Here is an 18,257-nt window from a genome sequence, read left to right on the forward strand (position 1 = left end):
GTCCTGTTTTGAACAATGGTAGGCACCCCGTAAGAATCAGTTCGCACGTCCCGCCCACTTTCTTACTACAAGAATGCCAGCAGAGAAAAACCGGGTTTCCTGCATTAGCGCACACGGTGCATCCCTGACAACAAAAAGGGTTCAAGACTCTCGTGAACGGTCGACGGTAACCCAGCTTTCTATTAAATGCAGTGCTGTACCAATAACCGTAGTGCTCCCCCTCATAATGCTTCAGAAGAGATGATCATCCCGCAGGCGTGGTGTATTGAAGCCGACTACCGCAGTTACAGAGCAACCCACATGCCAAGCCGATGAAGACGCCGTGGGAAGACTGCTGCAACGCCAGTGCACCCCAAGAATTCTGTGGGACACTAGCATCCACGGCAAATTGCGAGTAACTTGATTTCAACCATTGTAATGGAAACCCGGTATGACCGTGAAGGCAGGGCATGTTGCGGGTGTACACAGCCATCAAGAGAGCACATTTTGGGAAACCTCGTGGAACTTGTGGACCACAGCATCTCTTGCATTTGCAGCGACTCTAAGATATGCTGCCTGAGCGAATCGTGTTGTTTTCTGGTGGCCCCTTTCACCGATAGGTGTGCGGCACTAGTTAGGTTCACGAGTGACCCTGGCCGCCTCAGCGATGTGCTGTAGCTGTGTCGCGGAGACGCAAAAGATCGAGGCCGGAACAGAGAGCGTTCAAAACACTTATCCTGCATAAAACCGAAACCTGGTCTACGCATGTCTTACAGGTCGCGAATAGCAGATACATCTCGAAGCCGTCTCTGTGTTGACAGGGACACACCAGGCGTACACAAACCAGTAGTTTGTAGGTCATCACTCTCGTTTCTTTCGCTCTGGAGGATGCGGGCACAGACAGGGACCGGAGGACCAGAAGACCCTGAAGAATCACTCCCCAGATGTTTTGGAGGAAGCATCTTTTTCAAGTTGTGTACGCATTTTCCATTATACGCAGCCTGGTATGAGAGATAGCTGGGCAGATGTGGCTCATAAGGGGAAAACTGTTGTGATACACGTAAAGACTGATGGCAATTTGGCCTCTTATATGCTCACTTGACGCACTGCTAGCTTTGCATTGTTGCACACCGCAAGACCCTCAACCTTGCACTGTGGATTCTGTGAGATAGTTTTTGGGGACTACGAAAGCAAAGCCACCTAATGTGTGGGATCAACTGCAACTCTTCTGTTGGCATTGCCATGGCCGTATTTTTTTCTCTTTTGTTCGTGACCAAATTGTGACACATCCAACCTTCTGCAAAGCAGTACACTGCCTGTGCCTCCAGCAGAGAAACGTCATTTCGCTGCGCATTAAGAGCTCAAAGAGTCAGCAGATATGAAACACGAAACCAGCTGCGAATTCGGACGGTGCGCGCAGCTCGCTGCGGGCTACGGACACCTGTCTGGTAGGCTGTGGTACGCAGACCTGCGTCAGCGCCACGCCGCCAGTCTCTATCATTTCTCAATTTGTTACCAGTATGAATCCTATGGAAGATGGCAGCATACAGAAAAGCATGTACTTTGACATAATCCATGATAAGGAAGCCCACTGCCAGCAGACACGGTTTAGTGGTTAGTAGTCGCAGCTACCCAAATTTCTGTGTGAGTCAGCAGCCCGTAGAGAAGCAGCAGGGAAATTGTCAACAAGCTTGAGGGTAGTGATGGCAATATCATCAATTTCACGATAAAATGAGTGAGAAGATCTTGATCGTCGATACCCTCGATCGCGCTGCAGGGTCTCAGTGCAGCCGCCTAAGTAAAGTCTTGCACAAGCTTGGTCTTGCAGGTAGCTCGGCGGGGCTGCGAGAAGCGGTAAGACGAAAGCTGTTTGCCGACGTATTCCCTACTCTCAGTGGCGTCCGGTCATACCAACCTGATCAGGTCTGTTTTCGGCGCTAGGCCACCCCACGTACCCTGGAAAACCTCACCTGGAGCTGCAGCAGCAAGTAGCAAACCACACCGAAGACACAGTAATGTTGAACTCCTGTTAAGTTATAAGCTCAAGCGTACCCAATTCTGCTGTTGATGTCTGTGCTGCAGGGCCGAAGCAAGCTGGCGGCTCCGGAATGCAAAGAAAGTCGGCGGATACAGGTCGCGACTCGGCATCGTAGTTCGAGGGGTGATGCCGGGGAGAACGATACAGAGGACGACAAGTGCAGTTTTGGCTGTTTTGGCCCGTTCACATCACGACGGCCACGCCCTCAGGGAGCAGCTTCTCCAAGGAGGAATGCCAACACTTCCTCAAAAGCCCGGTTAAGCTCGCGGAAAGATGAATCCCAGTCATTACCGGGCAACTCCAGTTATGCACGCATAACGAGCAGAAGACGCTTTAAAACGAGGAGTGCCACACGGGCTCGCCATCCTGAGGTGAAGCACGGCACGGAGGATGAAACAGTCGCGCTGTCACAGGAGGCATGTTGCTGCCGCTCCGCTGATGCTGGAAGACGTCGTGGGGTGGCATGTTTCGAAGCAGCGAGGAATACAGCACTTCGGTGGTCAGCACACTGTCGTGCAGAAGAAAATTGTGATATGTGTAAATTCGTGGCTCATCGTCCCCTCTCCAAACCACAGCTGAAGGTAGATGGCAGGGTCCTGAAGCCGGCGCTCGTCACAAGGGGCTGCTGTGCGAGTCGCTTCTTCCAATCGGATATCCGATCGGGGTATGCAGGGGCTGACATCGTCAAGCACAAAGCGAAGCAGGTTATTGTTGATGCCGTCGTCTATGTTTGCCAGTATTCACCTGAGGATGCGCCCAAAGACGTCCGCAGTTCTAACGTCCAGTGTATACCGGTTATCGTGCTCACACATCCCGAGGCGATAACGAGGGAGGCAGAGTCGAAACTTATTCTGGGGGCCACCCCAAGCGAGAAAATTGTTGGTGAATGTCCGGACGCCGGGAGCGTGGCTAATCAAATGGAAACATGAGATGATTCCCTTGTCTTTCGTTACGCAAAATTCTGGGGGACCAGAGGTTTGCTTACCATCGGAACATCGATGTCGTCCATTTTATCTACACCACAAAAGGTGCGTTCCTGCCGGTGTGACCAAGTTGAGGGACCGAGGAACTGCCCTCCGCTTTGTCTTTTCTCGAGAAATCACTTTTTCGTTTTGCGTAATGCTTGATACAAGGAGTTGTCATAGGCCTGTTCGCGAGGCACGGTCACAACTGGCGTTGCTGTAATACGTTGCTGATGATGTGGGCATCTGGACTGGAAGATGCACAGCCTATACAGCGAAGGGTTACGACTTTGTCTCCCCCTAGTAACCTATCGAAATAGTAGAAACGAAAGGCTAAAAACACAGTAGGGCTCCGTGGTAAAAGCATGCGAACCCAACGGTACGCAGTGGCACCTGTCGTGAGTCACACCAGATAGGAAAACCGTACCTAATATATGTGGCTCACAGAATGAAAAAAGTACCCACTTGCCAGTAACCCACTAAAGAGAGAATTTAGTGCATATCAAACAATTGTCCTTTCTATATCAGCTGTGGCTAGTTTTGTTCGATGCCGCCAACCAGCACTGAATGTACCGTTATAGAGTCGCCAGTGGCACTCCACCGGACCCTCTCTTGTCTGTGTGGCATGTTTGGCAATGAAAAACGGAACACAGAGTCTTGACATCATTGGTCACGAGAGTGTTTGTAGTGGCAGCCTCCTATCGCAACGCACTGCCGAACGAAGCAATCGCATTCTCCGTCTACGGGCTTTTTGGATTCTCCCCTACCTCTGCGACATTCCACCAATTAGAACCTCTGCATATTACAAAAGGTGTCAGCAGCTTCAGAGCTCGCAGATACCGGTCTCGTGGCTGCCTGTAAAAACTGGTGGTGAACTGTCCCTCCCGAGACTAGTGACAGTACCTTTTGGTGGGTGACACTAACAGGGAGTAAGGTGTATCACCGGATCCGAAACGTAACCAATCGAGTGGATTCTTGTGTGGGCATTTGAAATGTACAGGCGACATCTTGCCGTGTTGTCAGAATCGTTCATCGAGAAAGGCAAGCCTCTCAAACCGCGATAGTTTTGTTGGACAAGGGATGGCGTGAGCAGTAGAAATGAGCACGGGTGCAACACCATCATAGTCGGTTTCTGTGGCCTGGCAACACAAGCAATCGGTTCATGGACAACGCTCCCTGGACCACGGTCGGGGTACTGTCACTGCTTGACCAGTCGGCTGCCGAGTACGCTGGTCAGCCAAACTTTGTGGGCAGGATGCTCATCGTACTCTAAGGAGTCAGGAATCCCTCGACAGTAAGCCTACGCCCAGAGTGTCTGCCTTGTCAGTTGCCAAAAGCTGGAAGAATAGATCATGATCATTCTGATCAACCTAGGCGTAGTCTGACTGTAGGGTGAAAGGAGGATTCGCCCGATTCCTACCGTCTGCCTCGAATTTACTTTCCATTTTGCCGGCTACTGGTCGCAGGACCTTCCGTTCTTCGCCGAAAGCAAGGGAATCGGCCTGGGCTCACGAGCATCCTCGTCTAGACCTCCAAGCATGGCTTTGTCGTCGGGTGCCGACGATACGACCATTTCAACAGTTCTAACACGCTGAAAATGAAACCGTTTCACAACTCACGTTTGACTGCCAATCATTCGTTTTATCAGTGTTTTGGGAGTTGTGGTTCATACGACGCACATGGTGGTCGTCATCCTGAGTGAGGGGCACAGGTTATTTTTTCATCGGGGCGGTAACGTAGCTTTAGCAGCAGCGGCCGTATCCTTGCCGCCGCACACGTCAGCGAGCATTTAAATGGCTCATCCAATGCCTGGCCTCAGGAAGCAGCTGCGTGGTGCTGCCAAGCTGGGCAGTCTCTTGAAGAATATCGTCCTCAAATTCGTAAGCAACCGACAAACGACGCAGTACAGGTCACCCGTGTCCTGCACCTTCTTGCGGGGGCTCTCTGTGATTCTTTATGAGCGATGAATTAGAGGAACTAGATTGTTTCTGTGGTCTGCAGTAGAAATGACTTTGGCTTACAACCTGATGTTCTTCCTGAATAGATGCGTTTCCACGTCATCTTCAGTTAAACACTTGAGTGGTTTCCTGTTTTGCAGTTCACGAGGGGTCAGTCTTCATCATCTGCCGAGCCAACACTTCATAAGCACCCATTCTTCTCTTCTGTCCCACGTTCGAGGCGGTCCCTTCACTACATACAGGAGTACTCGTCTCCAATGGGCCCGCTCAGGCCCGCTATCTCGCAGCTGGTCAGCGTAGACTCGCGCTTCTTAAGCGTTCGCGCCCAAGGCTTGAGTAGCTTCTCCGTTCCTGCAGCGAGCGAAGCGATGTCGGAGACAGTTCCAGCAGGAGCCCGCACTGGATACGAAGAGACAGCCTTGCCGATGTCTCGGTTGCCACTAACGGGGCCGCAGCTGCCTCTGCATTCAAATAGTACTAATATTGCTGGTAGAGTCAAGCCTTACATCGCGCTAAAAGATTCCCTTCACAGCACAGTTACCTGCGGAACACCGACCTCACAAGAAAAGCCTCAGCTTCCAACGCCGTCAAAAAAGAAAGACCGTCGCGTTCAGTTGAACATGACCATTCAGATTTGCGAGTACTTCCCCCTTGACGCTCCTGATGACATACGGCTTTCAGAGAATGCCACAGATCGACTACTGTCAGCTCATCCCGACATGCATAACCAACGCCCTCTCGGACGGTTGAGTCTTCGGAAAATTGAAGTCACGTTTGGACGCGATACTGCCCAAGATCATAAAGCGGTGACTACAGACACCATTCCAGCCACACCCGTTCAGTCTCCGGTGGCCATTTCTGAGTAATCCTAAAGCACAACGGAAAACGGAGACGAGACGTCAGATGTGGCATCAACAGGAACATCCGGCTGCTGTCGCATGAATGCTGTCAATACTTACAACACAGGTATCTGCCACATCGTTACGTTCTTGTTGAGGCGCCAGTTTGCGACCGTTCGAAGGCTGGTGGAAAACGGCAGTTCCATCTACCTCTAGGTGGTGAATTGAGTTTTCCTGTACTGATACTATCTTTCCCTTTGCCAAACCGGACGCGAAGAGAGTAACGATCTTCATACAACAGCAATGAATTTACACTACAAAAATGCCCCTGTTTTCCATACTAGCGACTCGAACCTGTTGGACTGCTAGTTAGCAGCGGGACAGCTAACCGCTCGTGGGTCCTCAAACACGTTGACAAATAAATCGATGAACGAACGTTTTTCATCAGCTCTTGCATCAGTCAGACAGGCATCATCATATGCATTCGACAGCAGGCCGCTTCACCTTTCAAATGGTAGACCGGCTGAGTACACCACTAGACCTTCAGTAGCATAGACGGACTCTGTGCTCATCACACCCTTCACCATCTGCAAACGCCATGGGGGTACTGCACACTTGAACCTCCAGACAGCGATGCCTCAAACGAAAAGCGCTGACCACTAACGGCACAAGAGGAAATACAAAGCCTTGGGTTGATCGCTTCTACACATGAAAACTGAGTTGAAATCTTCCCGTTACACAATTACGTGTCGCTCAGCTGACAATCGATATATCATCAAGGGGGACAAGTAATACGAAGAAAACGGAGAATAGGCACGTGGCGTGGCGTAACATGTGATCAGACATCCCCGCTGTTCATGGCCACGCACTGTAGTGGTAATCAGCTACATCTTCTTAGGCTCAACGCTTCACCCTGGGTGCGTGCTGAGGGTGCCCCACAGAAAAAGATGGAAGCACGGCGAGACAGAACCGCTAACCCCATACGCCAGTAACTCGTGTACCACGCAACATAGATCTACCCGATATGGGAGGAAGCCGACTGCACCGGGGGCACGTTGCTTATGCTTGGGACGCACTAACAACAAAATTATCGGTGGCACTGATTCATGAAGCCCATCCCAAAACAGTTGTTGCGACATCAATAACCAGTACCTACCCTTCTTTTCTACGCGAGACTTTCGCAGTCAAAAAGCAGTCCATATACTTAGGCTTCATCGAGAACAACAAATAGAGTGCCTCGCCTCAGTCGTGTTGATATTTCATCACCTTTAGCTGCTCCAATGACGTCGCCTACGATGTCGTTCAGCTCCTGTTGTGCTAGTCGTTTTTTGACTGCTCTCCAGGCGCCTCGTATTGCGTGATATTTGATCAGCAAAACCGCTGCAGCGACACTTGCTCCTGCACCGTATAGCCCACCACCTTTCAGCAAAACGGCGTTGGCAGCTCCCCTCAATCCAGACGTGTTAACAGCAGCCCTGATGACGCGACTATCCAAGATTGTGTCCGCAGAAGCGACACCAGCTGCCGTCACTAGGTTGTACGGATTCACACTTGCACTTAAGCTGGAAATCTCCCCTATACGGAAACTTGCTCTTACACGATCCGGCAACAGGCCAACGCCGTAATTCCACACGTTGACCCCGCGTTGACTATCTCGTCGATACCCCTTTACTATTGACCCCACTGACAACAGTGTTGTCGCTCCCAGAAGGCCTGCGATAATCCAGGGTTTGCGGGAGCGCCGTTTGGTTATAAGCTGGCCCTGACCAGAGAGCCGACGGACTGCATTCAGACGCACAGGAAAAGAAAAGTGTAGACCATTTGCATTCAGTATCGTGAGTGCTTGGCGCGTGTGCTGCAGTACCTGTGCAAGTGGTAAAAAGTCGCGACAGGGTCCAGGTGGCGATACCTTGGCTACGGGCTTAATAAAGGCATTCAGCAGCTGAAAAAAAAACAAAATATATAATCAAGAGATGACCATCCCACACCCATTTCATCCTCCCTTTCTGTAACTCGGGTGCGGCCTGGTTTCTCCGGACCTCATTGACTTCCCCGCGTACTATGACCACGCGAGCCTTGAACTTACTGGTCTTCTTAATAAGGCTCTCCCAAGCCGAGCACTTGAGAAGAACAGGACCAGTACGTGTATTCCTCTGCAGCCACCACTTTCGTTTCGCAGTGAAGGAACCCAGGACCAAGGCACTTTGAACAACAGGTGGGCCGAAGACAGAGGCGTAATAGACGACAGTCGTCCCCTCCTTCATTACGTGGGCGACAGCATGAGTGCTCTCCCGCAGGGACAAGGTAACCTCCAGCAAGCTAGTGTTCTGCTGGGAACCACGAAACGCCCGAACATTAACGACGTCCACCTTCTCTTGGAAAGGACCGGTGCGGAAGACTGAGTGACGCACAAGCATATAGAAGGGTGCCGACGGAGCAAAATGAAACAAAAAAAACAGCTAGAACTAAAACCTTGATGCGGGACCAGCACACACCGACCCGGACACTTCGCATACTGGCTTGGTGTATATATTGCACATAAGAAGGCACGACCCCCCCGTTTCCTTCTGCTATTCATCGCTGAGCAGTTGACCCGCGCACCGTTTACTGGATGGTCGTGAACACAGCAGCTGAACCCGATTTATGAACTAGCTGCACATCACGGTACGATTCCTTCATGGCAACAACAATAGGATATGTGCTGACGACTACTCTTTTCCCCTGGCATTGAAAACCGTGACCCACTACCAAGGCACCCCGACGCATATCTAGAAACTTGGAAAAACCGCATCGACCTGATAAAGCAGCAGAAATGCGGAACACATCCATCAACGCATGTAAGGTTACCTGGTGCTTGGCTACCCGTTTCCAATGGCTTAGGAAAGAAGACTGGCTGGTATCCTCGGCCAATACAAGCTAACAGGCCAACATCATTAATTGCTGGCTTCTTATTGCCGTGGAAAGCCAAGGCTGATCCAGGGATGGAGAGCAGAAAAGACCCAAACTTCCAGGTGGGATACGTTAGAGAGACGAAATGGAAAACGATGCCGTCGTCGTCCTCACCCACAGATAACAGCTGGACAACTTGGTACGTAGCATCTGAAAAGCGACAACACAAAACAAAGCAATCCAGGACACGAGTGTCAGTGCTCCCTGCTCACACCTTATAATGTGAATCAGCGACGTTTTGCTTCAACACGCTTCGAGGACACCGATGCCTTGTGCCCAGAACGTGTCGACACATGCCGTTGTTACATTGTTATTGTTGCCAAGAGTGAATGATGTAGCATACATATGTGTCTATTAAAACATGTACGCACAAAAAATCAGAGTTTCACGCAGCCCTACCACCTGTCGAGACTCGAAAACTGAAGCTGTTGAGAACGATGGATTCAACCGTCCGCCTGCGTAGTTCGCGAGAATGTCAAAACCGGGTCCCTCTCTTCAGCAACCAGACCCTGTCCCGAAATGAGGAGTGCTGATCTCGCGTCCATCATGCAACTTGTCTTCACGACCGTACCACGCAGACGCCTTCTCTGCCATTCTGGGGATATTAGGCTAACGCATGAAAAGGTAAGTCAAACGCATCCGCTTACCGCCAGCACAGTAGTTACACTCGAGGAATTTCCCTTCCGGCTTCAATAAAACGACGTGCTCTGCTGTTTGCAGAACAAAACCCCCAGCCATCAGTTGGTCTTCATGGCGTTTAATGGCTGTCTCGTCAAGCATATCGGAAACAGACGGAATTCGCACTCGATTCTTGAACACAGGCTCAACATTCCCTCGATGCACTTGAACACCCATTTCCGAAAGAGCTGCTCTGGTTGTGAAAACAATTTGGTATGATGCTTCCGGCGGAATACCGTCCCACGTGGGATCGCAATCGACATCGTGTGAGGCGGCCACGCTGTCATTGAGATTTTGCCGATTAGCGACTGTTGATGATCCGTCCTTCGCTATGTCAGGTGTGTCCACCTCGCCCTGTCCCTCATCATGATCTGCAGTGATAGACGTGCGGTCTTGACCCTGAGCGGCGACTTTCGCCAAAAGGAGTAAGCAAAGCACATGGCAAGTCGTTCGATGCAACAGCATTTTAAGGGCCTTCATCCTGTGCGACGGTGCTCGTGAAGCGTAAAAGAAACGAACTCGAGGTCGGTGGCGAACGAAGGGAAAAAAATACTGATTTCCAACGTTTCCGCTATATCTAACTCTTTCCCTTAAATGCGAATACGTTTTTGCGTCTCAGCTGCCCAACACCACAAGACCTCAACGCACCACACGATGCTAGTCGCATTACAAATCGTGTTCCAAGTCGCATTACGAATCGTGTTCCAGGAATCTCGCTTGACGACCAGTTGGAGGGAGAATTATTTTCTACGTCCCTCACCCGAAAACGCCAAATCGTGGTAGTTCCCTGCTAAAAATATCTGAATTGCGACGAGACGCACGCGTTGCCTGGGTGGGGCCCGTTGAAATCTGAACCTTCGGGGTCCGTTTCTCCGACGCCTCCGTGAAACTTTTACTTGCCGGCGAGAAGCAGTGTTTGCGAAAATATTTCATTTCACCCAAAATTTGCCAGCTACGCCTGGCGATCACGAGCAAACACGAAGTCACCACCAAATGAGTCACCACGTGGCATGTGGTGTGCCAGGGAGACGAGGCCGGTGCGTTTCATACGGGACACGGAAAGACGTATTGTAGTTTTTCATAGATACGAACACGAGTGATCACGACTTCTCGACAAGTCGAGTAATTCTATAGCCGCGCTTGTCTCTGCTACGTTTCTCAAGCCTTTGAACAGGACAGTGAAGTTCAGCTCACTGTGAGACAGGAAAAGATTGCTGGCTTTCCAGAGGGGTCCAACCGTCACCGGACGACTAGTGACCGGAAGCTAGCTGTGACTGCGCGGCATGCGATCGTGGCAATCGAGTGCATGCACCCGCAGAACCCGCGTTTCACGTTGCCTGTGGGCTGGCGATTTACTGTCTCTCAGAGGAATTCTCAGTGCTCGATACTTCTCTTCAATGCACATACAGGCGCTTCAGAGGACACTTCTGCGCCCAGCATTGTCTGTGTGCCCACTGTCTGTTGACCATGTAAGGAGATCTAGTTTCCATCTTCGTGCCCAAATTGCCTGTCGACCTATGAAAAGCGATGGCCCTGGTGCTGCTCAAACGGACAGAAAAGAGTTTGCTTCTATTTTAACCCATTCCATGCGATGTTTCCCTTAACTATCGTCACGGTTCCCTCTTCTTTCTCGACAGAAGCATGGGTGGTCTTGAAGTTTGAGTGGCAGGCACAGGGTTGATACGCCGGAAATAGTTGTACAGGTGGCTAAACGTTGACTCAGCTTGGTTACCCCGTACCCCGGAGAGTCTTTTCTGCTCGGAACTGTGCCTGGCAAAATGTACATCGCCAAATCCGGGCGAACGTACGCCTTTTCCCCTGCAGGCGAGCTCTCTTCCCCATCTGTGTAGTGTCTATTTGCCGCAACGCACTTACAGCGTTTCTGTAAATGCTGTGCAAATCCATGTGTTTATGCATGTGTCGAACAATGTACCAGTCTTCATATGCTGACATTTGTCTATTTATGTACCATTTCAATTCTGGGGGGACAACTGCATATCTACGTCAATGTTAAAAAACCTGACTTCTTTTGTGTACGTGTCTATACCATGGAGTTTCGCGTTGTTTGCAGTGACACTAAGCTGCTAGTTTCCTCTGTGCTTTCTCGCGTCTTCCATATCGTTACGTCTCGGTGAGGGCCCTTCTTTTTTTTGAGTGCTACATCGCCTGTTACCAGTGAATCGGTGAATACTCTGACAAGTGGCCGTGCGCCCCCCACGTGCAATATGATGTGTGTCCACCCCGTCTCGTGGGCTTCATGGACACGCACGGCGGTTCTATCCTGAGCACACCTTCGCTCCATGTTATGATTTTTCCGTATTTTTTTGGGTCGACGAACGTGGGGTCAACATGATGGACAACCGTGCGCGCAGTGCCTTGTTCGAGTAACTCAGGTTTGGTCGCAGTGTCCAGGCGGCCCGTTGCGTTTTTTCCCCTAACCGTCGAAGCCGTAATCTTCTCCCTCTCGTAACGATAGCGTCATCACAATGGAAGAGCCCAGTGAGTCACAAATGGAAAGCCCTGTTGAAGGCGTGCCCGCATGCTTCAGTGTGAAAACTCGTTATCTTGCAGCTGCTCCGGATGATTGAAGGCATACATTCTCTGAGAAGTATCCGTGATTTTTTCACTGCTACGGCGTCGCAGTGAGCCTCCAGAGACCACCGTGTAGACAGACCGTCAGAACTGGAAGGGTGGGGTTTTCATGGAACAACGGATAGATCTATTGCGCCCAAGTAATCTGCTGTGTGCAAGACATGAAACGATGTGTAATCAAGGGGTAATTTTGATCATTTATTTCGTTTGCTTTTGCAAGCGATGTTAGGATTTTGTAGCGGAATACAAGACGTATAATTGCAAATTGTAAAAGTTTGCATCTTCCGCGTGATGCTTGCCTGACGGAAGGTCACTGCTCACCTTCCGTGTCTGTATCTCCTGGCATGCACGTGTCTAACGTTCGATTTTTCTGAAGCGTCACTCATGCAGAAATGGTGTAAAGACAAACGATGTAAGAGAAGACAAGAGCTTAAGTTGCTGTCACCTCAGGCGTTCCTGTGCACCGACTATTTCCAGGGCGTGCCGACGTCGAGCTTCCCGCTCTGTGGTGAATCTCCCGCCTGTTTCCGTTTCAGCACCCTTGCGTCAGACGGCCGGCAATCGGCGAAATAGCAGATGGTCTTTGGTGCAGCTGCTGAATCGTTTCTATGCAGAATCCTCGCGCAGTTCACGACCAGATGATGAACGGACGGGTGGAGACAGGGACGGAAGTAGAGAACACCGTGACAGGACGGAGTGGACGGAGGCAACTCAGGAAAGGTTTTGCGTAAGGAATTGCTGGGTCTGCGTATCAGCTGCTGCGTATCTGGTTCCTCTGGTATACGTCTTCCTTTTAAACGATGTGGTTTCCCCAAACTTCGCTGTGTTTGCTTTTTTCTTTTGTGAACGCGAGTGAGTTTTTCACAAGCAGCTCTCTCTGTCACTCGTGGGTCTGTTGGATATCGTTGTCAACACGCTTCTCATAATGTCCACTCGAACTTGTCAACGGGTTCGGAATTACCTCGTGACACAACAGGTAACAGCTTTCTCTTCAGCACAATCGTTGGATTCGTCTGATCAGGCGTCACTTGTTTTTCTACTTTAGAGATGTCTTCGTTCCTCCCAGTTCGATGCACCCCTTTTTCTCGGTTGCGAGCGCGGTATACTGCTGGTGGCGGTCTGGTGGATTTCTGTGAAGGTAGTAGGATCGCCTCACCGTCGCTAATGTCGCGCTAACCGACAGACGTGACGCCATAATGTTTTGATTGCCATTCGATGCGGCTCTTGCATGTGTGCTGTAGAAACCCGCCCCCACTCGCTCTGATGCGCTGGCATTTCCCGAGTTTCGTACGCTGTCCTGTTTTCCTCTTCAGAAATCGCTCGAGGCGAAGCAAAGCCGGGGACGGGCTGGCCTGGGATACAGGCGCGGAATCGGAGCAACGAGTTCTGGCCGAAGCGAAGCTGATACCAGGGAGTTTTTTGTTCGAGGTCTTGAAACCGTATACGAGCAGGCGGCGCTAGAGAACAGAGCTGATGGCACGCGAAAGCGAAACGGAGGCGTGGAAGAGAGGCGCTGCGAGGCGGGGCCGAAGCACAGTCAGGATCGCAATTCAAGTGGCAGGTGGCGACGACGTCGGTCAGCCTCGACTTCCACTTCTGAGCGGTCTAGAAGCGACGATGGCAGGAGGGAACGACGAAGAGAAACTAAAAAGGACAGGAGGGATTCCAAACAGAGGGAAGCGCAGGGGAGAAGACGCGGCCGTAGCCGAGGCAGCAGCGTAGAGAACCGAGGACGCTCAAGTCGAGGTAGAAGCCCTGACAGACAGAGGATGTCAAGAGTCAGGAGAGATAGTACCAGCCCAGGGAGAAGCGGTAGAATTCGTAGATGCAGTCCAAGTAGTAGCAGGAGGAGCAGAGCGCACGAAGGTAGGCATCGAGATTCAAAGAGAGGATCAAGAGAGAAATCCCCCATTTACCATTCCTCTGCTTCAGACAGAGGCAGAAGAGAAGCCGATTCTCGATCCCCAGAGTCCCGACGGGCTCAGGACCGCTCGGTGTTCCCAGCGAGCAGCCACCACAGCCCCTGTAGCTTCAAACCTCTGGACACAGAGCGAGGATCGTTCTCTCCCAACAACTACGGCAAGTCGACACGGTGTTCGGGCATGCCTTTGTGTCCCGTATCCAGCAAATCAGTTTCACAGAGCACTGCAAAGCCTCACAACCTCGAGGAGTCTGGTAGGGTTTCGCGCGTACGAACAGACTCCAGGAGTGGACGAGATTTTGAGAGGCATGGCGATTCGGCCTTGATTTCCGGGGGTGACGGGGGACCTCACTCCCAAACTCAGTCTGGAGATCCGGCAACCAAGGCGCTTCGCGAACGCGTTCGCGACAGACTCAAGGTAAACTTCTCAGCAGCCTCGAGAAGCCACCCCACTAGTGGCCTGTGAAGTCCATGAGTGTAGCCATTTTTTTTCGTTTGCGCGGACCTGTCTTCTCATACCCGGCTGGTCGTTGTGCGCGTACATCACTGATTCTTTTAAACAAAATGGGCGTGCACACGAGCATAATTTAAGTAGCCATGGTTTTGTTCATGAGCATTGAGTTCAGGAATGCGAGGACAGGACACCGGGTCAGAAGCTCGGACAAAGAAAGTGTTCGTTTTTTGCTCTTCCCTTTTCCATCGTATGTTCTCGGCTAAAATGAACCGCAGATTCGCGGACTGGCTCAGGTGGAAGTGCAGCAACGTCCACCAACTCAAGCGAGGCTGCTGTTGCATGCCGCCCGAAGCCTTGCCCAAACTCGTTTCTTACCTCGCAGTCATCACATTATACGGGAAAGGGGGGAATCACTGAGACGACGGCATTTACCTTTCCTTGCCTGTGACTGTCCGGCGGGCAATGGAGTTCTTCAGGCAGCGGAGCGCACATGGAGGTCCAGAAACCTGGGAACGGACAAATGTCCAAAGACAGCTCGAGAGGGGTAAGCATCTTCCGGCGGATCTCAAGTGTCACAGAGAGTTGCAGCACCGAGCATTTCGTGTCAGCGGGTTTGTATGCGTCGATAGATTTCCATGCAATGTCGATTTGCTTTGTTTGGCATTGCCTCTTGAACCTTGGTGCTTACGCTTGCTTGGGTCCCATCTGCTCTCGCCTGAGAGACTGCCAGTCACTCAACCCCCAGGCCACTTCCTGTTGTTCTCAAGTTGTGGCACGTGTCATATGCGCCTTTGGTGTGTACATACGGTGGGCCTTGGTTCTGTCATTGACGATCTTGTCTAACTACTCGAGAGGCTAATCGTAAATTTGTTCCCGTCCTTGCAGGTTGGGCGTATTCTTGTTGTTCAACTGATATGGTGTTTTGGTGTTCCCCCTTGTGATAAAGGCAGGAGATACTATCGTAGTCAGTGATTCTCGTGGACTCATGCGTAGATGCGTCCGGTGTTAATACTATCATTCCTATCTGGACAGATGGCTCGCGACAGTGAAGGCGATGATAGATGAAGAAAGTAACGAGGTGGCAGCTGAGAACAAGTGGGACTCAGTGGTGTCAAGACAGGTGAGAAAAGCGGGGTCGGAAGACAGCCTTTTTGTACAACTACTCCCCCTTTTTATGCCAAAGTGCGGAGTCAACGGCTTTCTCTGGAGCTTCGTGCAATTCATCCAGCTTCGATTCGCTCTCTCAGCGTCAGTTGGTGTCTTCTGTGTCGTTTTTTAATTTCTAGGAAGAAGGACAAGAACGAATCAAAATCCAGACTCTCATAGATCAGGAAGATGAGACACTTTTTACCGCTTATTTAGAACAGAGAAGGCAAGGCACTCAACAACGACCAGAGCTCGTGCAATCATCCACTGAGCTGACAACGGCAAGCAGGCAGGGAAGAGCGTCGGGAGCAAGTTCTTTGGGCGTCACCGGAGAAGCATCACATCTAGAAGCAATCTTCGGTGGTAGGATGCAGTACTTGCGACTTGTGATCCGGTTTCCTATTTCGCATGTATGGCGAAGAAGATGATGAAAGCCTCCACGCACGCCCTTCACGAAGGGCGTCTCTCACTTGGTGGTGATAATTACCGAAACGGAAGGAGCAAGATTATGAGGTTCATGACGGGTCAGTGACAGTATTCAATGATCCAGAGTATGTGACAGCCGCTGACTCAGGAGATCGGCTTTGTCCTGACTTGAACTGGCACCATTGATCGAAGAGAGAAAGAGTAGCATTTTCTTCGCGTCATGCAGGGACTTGCTTTACCCAGAGGAATATGAGGCTTGACCCAATTGAGAAACGAAGATTACACTACATTTTTTGGCCGGATGATGTTGGGAGGCTATCCACGCCATCCCTCCGTTGCAATCTGGCCTTTTGTGTGCGTGTGTGTACAGCAGGAATTCTTCAGTCCACTCCGCCAGAGCGGGAGTCGAACCCGGTGGCAACATACGAATCTCCTAATTGTCAACTTACCGCTAGGTTGCCAGGTGTAAACGGGCTCACGCTTCTAGCTGACACCGTGTTAATGCAGACGGGGACCGCCGGAGCAGCGTGGAAGCGTCGCCGCCAACTGACGCAACGCGGTGATACCTCGTAGGCTCGAAGTCCGCAACAAACCACACTACGTGCACGGAGAGTGTTCCCACAAAGAGTATGCGTTTGCATGAGAATGCGATGAACATCACATCGCCATCACGCAATCGAGGGAAGGGGCGGCGATGCGGATCCTAGAGCACGATAACCCCCATTCATGGTCGTTGTATGTCGGCTTCAACGAGTCCTTTCACGGCTGTTACGGGGTGTGTGTGCTGATTCCTATTCGTTGGAGTCCATGTTCTACCCTCGATGGCCTGATTGCGTGCATCCTACGATACCGCTATTTCTTCGTTGCGGCGCCGTGGTAATAAGTTATACAGGACGACCATCTTGATACATGCGCTCGTCTTCGTGACGTGCTCCCTTCTGGCTGGTCGCTTGATCACACCCAATTTTAATAGTCGACCCAGCAAATAACTGGTTCAGCTGTTTTTACGGGCCCATGCGACTGTTGGAGCATATCAATCATGAAGAGGGATCGAAGACGCACTGAAGGTGGCGTTGGGCGGCACCTATGCCGTTCGTGACGTGTTGTGAAACTGTGTGCTACGTGTTCCACTCACGTCCACCGAATACGCGTAACAGCACTCTCACAGAGGCACTTTTGGGAAGACGCTCTCTGCAGAGGTTGGTCGGGGCCACACACACAGGGTAACCAATACGGATTTGGAATGAAGCTGCAATATTTTCTGAGCCCTCCATATCTAAACACTGTTTCGCAAATGATATATACGCACTTTTAACTGCTAATCTTTGTTTCTCACAAAATAGTTGATCCAGCTGGTCGGACAGTTCCTCGATCATGGGTCCTTTCACGGTGCTGAATAAGGTATCCCCTCGAATTTTTAAGACCCGACGCTTATATTATTAGCTCGTCTGCGAGGTTTATAAAGTGTTTCTGGGGCGTCCGTTCAACTGCTCGTGTTTGGCTGTACCTTATAGAAGCACCTAAACAATGTATGTGATCATGATATCCTTGGGCAATAGGGTGGCCATGTGTTCCCCTGTTTCCAACTCTTCACAACGCATCCCTCCTCATTCCTTGGTCTCATTGACAACCTCCATCTCTAACATCTGCAGAAATGTGGTCGATGCCTACCGTATTGCCGCAGAACCTTGGAGTCACTGCTTCTCCATGTTCTTTGCAGTGTCGAAGCAATGCCGTTTTACAATCGTTCCACTCCTGCATTCTCTAGGTCGTTTTCTTCCAGCAGACTGGCTGGTCTAGTTCGAATCCACTACGACGGCTTCTTGTTTTCCGGCCTTTTTCCCGTACTTAAGTTTTTCCAGCAAACATAAAAGTCATCGACGTCATTGTGTGTGTGGGAAAAACCGAGACCGCATTTGACTTCTGCAGCATCGTAGCTTTGTTACCGTTATCTACAGATATATGTGTCACCGCAATTCAACCAGCCAGGCATGCCAGATGAAACTGGTCAGATACCCTCCCATTGCTGTTACGTGTGCCAGTTCCCTCATTCACATTTACCCCTTCCGGTACGCCCTGAGCTTGCCGCTTCGTTCAAGTTAGCGCTCACGGAACTCGACGCAAACAGGAGAAAGGCATCTGAACCTTTCTTGCGAGGCCATATTTATCCGTGTAAGTGGCCCCTACGCTGCTATTTCCAGAGCATACCGCGGAATATCTCCATTTTCCGTCCATACCTGAAGAGGCCGGCTTCTTTGAAAAAGCCAATGTCAGCTCACTCTGAAACAGCCCCGCCCCACTTTGCGGTCACGTCG

The 18,257-nt window shown here is 50.9% G+C and overlaps 4 protein-coding genes across 4 annotated transcripts; 3 read left to right on the top strand and 1 right to left on the bottom strand.

Annotated features, from left to right (window-relative positions):
• Positions 1-1,710: 1,710 nt before the first annotated feature.
• NCLIV_060480 (conserved hypothetical protein) lies at positions 1,711-2,946 on the top strand (the record flags this gene model as incomplete). Its single annotated transcript, XM_003885602.1, has 2 exons — positions 1,711-1,833; positions 2,074-2,946. 2 exons carry the CDS (start codon positions 1,711-1,713, stop codon positions 2,944-2,946), a joined length of 996 nt encoding a protein of 331 aa, XP_003885651.1.
• A 1,826-nt stretch (positions 2,947-4,772) lies between these two features.
• On the top strand, positions 4,773-5,803 carry NCLIV_060490 (conserved hypothetical protein; the record flags this gene model as incomplete). Its single annotated transcript, XM_003885603.1, has 2 exons — positions 4,773-4,859; positions 5,078-5,803. 2 exons carry the CDS (start codon positions 4,773-4,775, stop codon positions 5,801-5,803), a joined length of 813 nt encoding a protein of 270 aa, XP_003885652.1.
• A 1,177-nt stretch (positions 5,804-6,980) lies between these two features.
• Positions 6,981-9,883, bottom strand: NCLIV_060500 (conserved hypothetical protein; the record flags this gene model as incomplete). The annotated part of the gene is made up of 4 exons (XM_003885604.1): positions 6,981-7,558; positions 7,863-8,174; positions 8,624-8,875; positions 9,373-9,883. 4 exons carry the CDS (start codon positions 9,881-9,883, stop codon positions 6,981-6,983), a joined length of 1,653 nt encoding a protein of 550 aa, XP_003885653.1.
• Positions 9,884-12,603: 2,720 nt separating this feature from the next.
• Positions 12,604-16,515, top strand: NCLIV_060510 (conserved hypothetical protein; the record flags this gene model as incomplete). Its single annotated transcript, XM_003885605.1, has 6 exons — positions 12,604-12,720; positions 13,309-14,334; positions 14,847-14,914; positions 15,403-15,490; positions 15,657-15,879; positions 16,313-16,515. 6 exons carry the CDS (start codon positions 12,604-12,606, stop codon positions 16,513-16,515), a joined length of 1,725 nt encoding a protein of 574 aa, XP_003885654.1.
• Between the last annotated feature and the right edge of the window lie 1,742 nt (positions 16,516-18,257).

The sequence above is a fragment of the Neospora caninum genome, chromosome XII (assembly GCF_000208865.1).
Source record: "Neospora caninum Liverpool complete genome, chromosome XII".
In the NCBI taxonomy this organism is placed as follows: Eukaryota; Apicomplexa; class Conoidasida; order Eucoccidiorida; family Sarcocystidae; genus Neospora; species Neospora caninum.